Raw genomic sequence first — 6,707 nt, 5'->3', positions numbered from 1 at the left:
GCCGCTGAACCGATTTTGGTTTTTCTGTTCATCTTCCCAGATCCATTCCCAGTAACTCTTCCTTATCTTCTCCAGTGTTTTGCGTTTATCTCCCTTCAATTCCTTCATGTGGCGTCAATCCATATTCCCGTTACTATTTTTAGGTCACTGCACTGTCCAGAACGCTTTCCCTGCATGTACCCGTAAGTTGTCTTCACTGTAAAAGTGCAAAGGTCGAATTTATTTATCGAAAATTCCACTGTCATCTATCTCTATATATTTACATACTAGAGGAATACCCGGCTTCGCCGGGGTGAATCGCGAGACAGAGACAGACAGCGTGGCGGTTCACCACAATCACCTTTGAAGGCGAAGTCCTCTCAAACGGGATTGAGAATTGTATAGCTTATTTCTAAGCCCTATATTAACTGTTATGGCTTCTCAAAGGCCAGAACATACAGACAGACAAAAGCCGCCGAACCCATCACAAACAGAACTCTACAATCCACAGGTGTTGCCTCCACACACACACACACACACACACACACACACACACACACACACACACACACACACACACACACACACACACACACACACACACACACACACACACACACAAGCCGTATATATCTATCTATCTATATATATAGATATAGAGATAGATGACAGTGGATTTTTCGATAAATAGATTCGACCTTTGCACTTCTAGGAAAGCCCACAACTTCTAAGGCGAACAACTCTGCAGAGTCTGCTGTGAAGGGCGACGGTAGTCTCCCTGTCACACTCTACCCCCTTTGAATGAACTTTGTCCCCAAAGTTCCGAACCATGGACCCGCCAAGCTTAGGTCCCTCCCAGGTTGATGGAATGGGAACAGCACGAACATGATTCAGTGTCCTGAACATTTCATGTCGAGTCCCATCCCTGTCGACGACGCCAAATGTAACCGAGTGCCGAAACACCACAATCACCTTTGAAGGCGAAGTCCACTCAAACGGGATTGAGAATTTTAGAGCATATTTCTAAGCCCTATAATAACTGTTATGGCTTCTCAAAGGAAGGCCCGAACATACAGACACATCAAAGCCGCCAGACCACATCACAAACAGAACTCTACAATCCACAGGTGTTGCCCACACACACACACACACACACACACACACACACACACACACACACACACACACACACACACACACACACACACACACACACACACACACACACACAGAAGCCGTATATGTATATTTATCCCATGACCTGCCTCTTTGTCTCTGTTAGCTGAGGAGGGGATTATTCTGGATTATCCATAATGCCACTTTAAAAGGAATCACCTTTGGCTAATAACACTTTAAAAGGAATCACCGTTAGCTAATGCTACATTAAAAGGAATCACCGTTAGCTAATGCTGCCTTAAAGGGAATCACCGTTAGCTTATAGCCACTTTAAAAGGAATCACTGTTAGCTAATGCCACTTTAAAAGGAATCACCGTTAGCTTATAGCCACTTTAAAAGGAATCACCATCAGCTAATGCCACTTTAAAAGGAATCACCGTTAGCTTATAGCCACTTTAAAAGGAATCACCGTTAGCTAATGCCACTTTAAAAGGAATCACTGTTAGCTAATGCCACTTTAAAAGGAATCACCGTCAGCTAATGCCACTATAAAAGGAATCACCGTTAGCTAATGCCACTTTAAAAGGAATCACCGTTAGCTAATGCCACTTAACAGTAATCACCGTTAGCTAATACCACTTTTACAGGAATCAGTGTTATGTTTCGTGACATGAAGCGGGTCAGGATAATGATGACTACTACGCGTTGAAATCTTCCGGAGTCAGCCCAGTCAAGATTGTGCCAGTCTGCAAGAATCCAGCGAGATTTACATACTGTGGCGAGTGTCGTCAAGAGCTTGCCAAACACTCTTGACAAGGGGCAGCGAACACAAAGGGACTTGAGAGGACAGGTGATAGTGAGATCAGACAGCGGGTCAACAACAGGTCAACAACAGGTAAGCGATCCCCTGACAGTTAGTTACCTCCTCCATTCAGGCTTAAAGGTGCATTCCTTGCCGCGATCATGGAAACCGCGACACAGGTGTCAGGCTTTTACAGGCACTGTACTATACCATCCCCCTTCAAGGATACATCTCCATCCCCCTTCATGGATACACCACCATCCCCCTTCATGGATACATCACCATCCCCCTTCATGGATACATCACCATCCCCCTTCATGGATACACCACCATCCCCCTTCATGGATACATCACCATCCCCCTTCTTGGATACATCACCATCCCCCTTCATGGATACACCACCATCCCCCTTCATGGATACACCACCATCCCCCTTCATGGATACACCACCATCCCCCTTCATGGATACATCACCATCCCCCTTCTTGGATACATCACCATCCCCCTTCATGGATACACCACCATCCCCCTTCATGGATACACCACCATCCCCCTTCATGGATACACCACCATCCCTCTTCATGGATACACCACCATCCCCCTTCATGGATACATCACCATCCCCCTTCTTGGATACATCACCATCCCCCTTCATGGATACACCACCATCCCCCTTCATGGATACACCACCATCCCCCTTCATGGATACACCACCATCCCCCTTCATGGATACACCACCATCCCCCTTCATGGATACACCACCATCCCCCTTCATGGATACATCACCATCCCCCTTCTTGGATACATCACCATCCCCCTTCATGGATACACCACCATCCCCCTTCATGGATACACCACCATCCCCCTTCATGGATACACCACCATCCCCCTTCATGGATACACCACCATCCCCCTTCATGGATACATCACCATCCCCCTTCTTGGATACATCACCATCCCCCTTCATGGATACACCACCATCCCCCTTCATGGATACACCACCATCCCCCTTCATGGATACACCACCATCCCTCTTCATGGATACACCACCATCCCCCTTCATGGATACATCACCATCCCCCTTCTTGGATACATCACCATCCCCCTTCATGGATACACCACCATCCCCCTTCATGGATACACCACCATCCCCCTTCATGGATACACCACCATCCCCCTTCATGGATACACCACCATCCCCCTTCATGGATACACCACCATCCCCCTTCATGGATACATCACCATCCCCCTTCTTGGATACATCACCATCCCCCTTCATGGATACACCACCATCCCCCTTCATGGATACACCACCATCCCCCTTCATGGATACACCACCATCCCTCTTCATGGATACACCACCATCCCCCTTCATGGATACATCACCATCCCCCTTCTTGGATACATCACCATCCCCCTTCATGGATACACCACCATCCCCCTTCATGGATACACCACCATCCCCCTTCATGGATACACCACCATCCCCCTTCATGGATACACCACCATCCCCCTTCATGGATACATCACCATCCCCCTTCATGGATACACCACCATCCCCCTTCATGGATACATCACCATCCCCCTTCATGGATACATCACCATCCCCCTTCATGGATACACCACCATCCCCCTTCATGGATACACCACCATCCCCCTTCATGGATACATTACCATCCCCCTTCATGGATACACCACCATCCCCCTTCATGGATACACCACCATCCCCCTTGATGGATACACCACCATCCCTCTTCATGGATACACCACCATCCCCCTTCATGGATACATCACCATCCCCCTTCTTGGATACATCACCACCCCCCTTCATGGATACACCACCATCCCCCTTCATGGATACACCACCATCCCCCTTCATGGATACACCACCATCCCCCTTCATGGATACACCACCATCCCCCTTCATGGATACACCACCATCCCCCTTCATGGATACATCACAATCCCCCTTCTTGGATACATCACCATCCCCCTTCATGGATACACCACCATCCCCCTTCATGGATACACCACCATCCCCCTTCATGGATACACCACCATCCCTCTTCATGGATACACCACCATCCCCCTTCATGGATACATCACCATCCCCCTTCTTGGATACATCACCATCCCCCTTCATGGATACACCACCATCCCCCTTCATGGATACACCACCATCCCCCTTCATGGATACACCACCATCCCCCTTCATGGATACACCACCATTCCTTCATGGATACATCACCATCCCCCTTCATGGATACACCACCATCCCCCTTCATGGATACATCACCATCCCCCTTCATGGATACATCACCATCCCCCTTCATGGATACACCACCATCCCCCTTCATGGATACACCACCATCCCCCTTCATGGATACATCACCATCCCCCTTCATGGATACACCACCATCCCCCTTCATGGATACATCACCATCCCCCTTCTTGGATACATCACCATCCCCCTTCATGGATACACCACCCTCCCCCTTCATGGATACACCACCCTCCCCCTTCATGGATACATCACCATCCCCCTTCATGGATACACCACCATCCCCCTTCATGGATACATCACCATCCCCCTTCATGGATACACCACCATCCCCCTTCATGGATACATCACCATCCCCCTTCATGGATACACCACCATCCCCCTTCATGGATACACCACCATCCCCCTTCATGGATACACCACCATCCCTCTTCATGGATACACCACCATCCCCCTTCATGGATACATCACCATCCCCCTTCTTGGATACATCACCATCCCCCTTCATGGATACACCACCATCCCCCTTCATGGATACACCACCATCCCCCTTCATGGATACACCACCATCCCCCTTCATGGATACACCACCATCCCCCTTCATGGATACATCACCATCCCCCTTCATGGATACACCACCATCCCCCTTCATGGATACATCACCATCCCCCTTCATGGATACATCACCATCCCCCTTCATGGATACACCACCATCCCCCTTCATGGATACACCACCATCCCCCTTCATGGATACATCACCATCCCCCTTCATGGATACACCACCATCCCCCTTCATGGATACATCACCATCCCCCTTCTTGGATACATCACCATCCCCCTTCATGGATACACCACCATCCCCCTTCATGGATACACCACCATCCCCCTTCATGGATACACCACCATCCCTCTTCATGGATACACCACCATCCCCCTTCATGGATACATCACCATCCCCCTTCTTGGATACATCACCATCCCCCTTCATGGATACACCACCATCCCCCTTCATGGATACACCACCATCCCCCTTCATGGATACACCACCATCCCCCTTCATGGATACACCACCATCCCCCTTCATGGATACACCACCACCCCCCTTCATGGATACACCACCCTCCCCCTTCATGGATACACCACCATCCCCCTTCATGGATACACCACCCTCCCCCTTCATGGATACACCACCCTCCCCCTTCATGGATACACCACCCTCCCCCTTCATAGATACACCACCATCCCCCTTCATGGATACACCACCATCCCCCTTCATGGATACACCAGACGCCATTTTTCCTCTCTCGATTCGAACATTTTCGGATCGATTGTCCTTCACTAATACACTACAAAGCAGATGTATGAGTGTAGTAGTGGAAATAAATATGAGGTACAGCTGTCTGCCCGACAACTTGTCGAATAAGGAATTATATTGAAAGATATATGTGAAAGTGTGAGACCACAGCCGATCAAAAGTCCGTCTGCTATAAGCAGCTTCAGTTCGAAAGTTTTCGGGGTCGATTATTCTTTTCTAAGATACCCAAAACAACGTTAAAGGAAAGCGCTATTGCAGAAAACTGTGACATGCATCTTCACGTCGGATAACTTGCTCGATAAGGCCTTCTATTCAAAGATATTTCAGAAATTGTGTGAGAGTGATGTTTGACGGACGTTGTTGCCTCTCAGTGCGGACTCTTAAAGTCCGACTACTGTGACCGAAAACGAGGCAAAAATGAAAATTAGTAATTAACACTGTTAATTACTAATTTTTTTATTTATTTTTTATTTATTTACGAGGATTTATATCGCGCACGTATCTCACCACACAAGGCGACTCAAGGCGCATGTCTACTTATTAATGCCGTGTGATATGGAATCAGTTTTTTTTACACAATATATCACGCATTCACATATCGGCCAGTAGATCAACAGCCTATAGGCGCTGCATCCACCTTTCACGGCCTATTATTCCAGATCACACGGGTATTTTGGTGGACATTTTTATCTACGCTTATACAATTTTGCCAGGAAAGACCCTTTTGTCAATCGTGGGATCTTTAACGTGCATACCCCAATGTAGTGTACACGAAGGGACCTCGGTTTATCGTCTCATACGAAAGACTAGCACTTGAACCCACTACCTAGGTTAGGAAAGGGGGAGAGAAAATTGCGAACGCCCTGACCCAGGGTCGTACTCCGGCGCAACCTCTCGCCGTTCCGAGCGCAAGTGCGTTACCACTCGGCCACCCCGATCACGTGAAAATGGTAACCCTAGGTTTTGGCACTAGTAAGCCGTCATATTATATACCAACAGACCCTTCTCCGTAACAAAGTAAACATTCCGTACCCCGTCCTGCACCCCCACTTCCACTATCCCCATCCAACAGATTTATTGTTGCCACGGTCCCACATGTGTGCCACACGCTGCCTGCATGAGGTAGTCTCATGGCCAGGATTACTACATACGATCATCGGGTGTTCGTGTTTGTGTGGTCAAACCCACAGGCACCAACATATTATCGTAGTTT

The 6,707-nt window shown here is 48.5% G+C and overlaps 2 protein-coding genes across 2 annotated transcripts; one reads left to right on the top strand and one right to left on the bottom strand.

Annotated features, from left to right (window-relative positions):
• Positions 1-2,088: 2,088 nt before the first annotated feature.
• Positions 2,089-4,113, bottom strand: LOC138961136 (protein qua-1-like). The gene has a single exon (XM_070332735.1). The coding sequence runs from the start codon at positions 4,111-4,113 to the stop codon at positions 2,089-2,091; it is 2,025 nt and encodes a 674-aa protein (XP_070188836.1).
• Positions 4,114-4,133: 20 nt separating this feature from the next.
• On the top strand, positions 4,134-5,894 carry LOC138961135 (uncharacterized). Its single transcript, XM_070332734.1, has 2 exons — positions 4,134-5,538; positions 5,866-5,894. The coding sequence occupies exons 1-2, from the start codon at positions 4,134-4,136 to the stop codon at positions 5,892-5,894; spliced, it is 1,434 nt and encodes a 477-aa protein (XP_070188835.1).
• Positions 5,895-6,707: the final 813 nt, after the last annotated feature.

This window comes from Littorina saxatilis, linkage group LG3 (assembly GCF_037325665.1).
Source record: "Littorina saxatilis isolate snail1 linkage group LG3, US_GU_Lsax_2.0, whole genome shotgun sequence".
NCBI classification, from domain to species: domain Eukaryota; kingdom Metazoa; phylum Mollusca; class Gastropoda; order Littorinimorpha; family Littorinidae; genus Littorina; species Littorina saxatilis.
The sequence above is the reverse complement of the archived record's forward strand: the minus strand, read 5'-3'. Positions and strand labels throughout refer to the sequence as shown.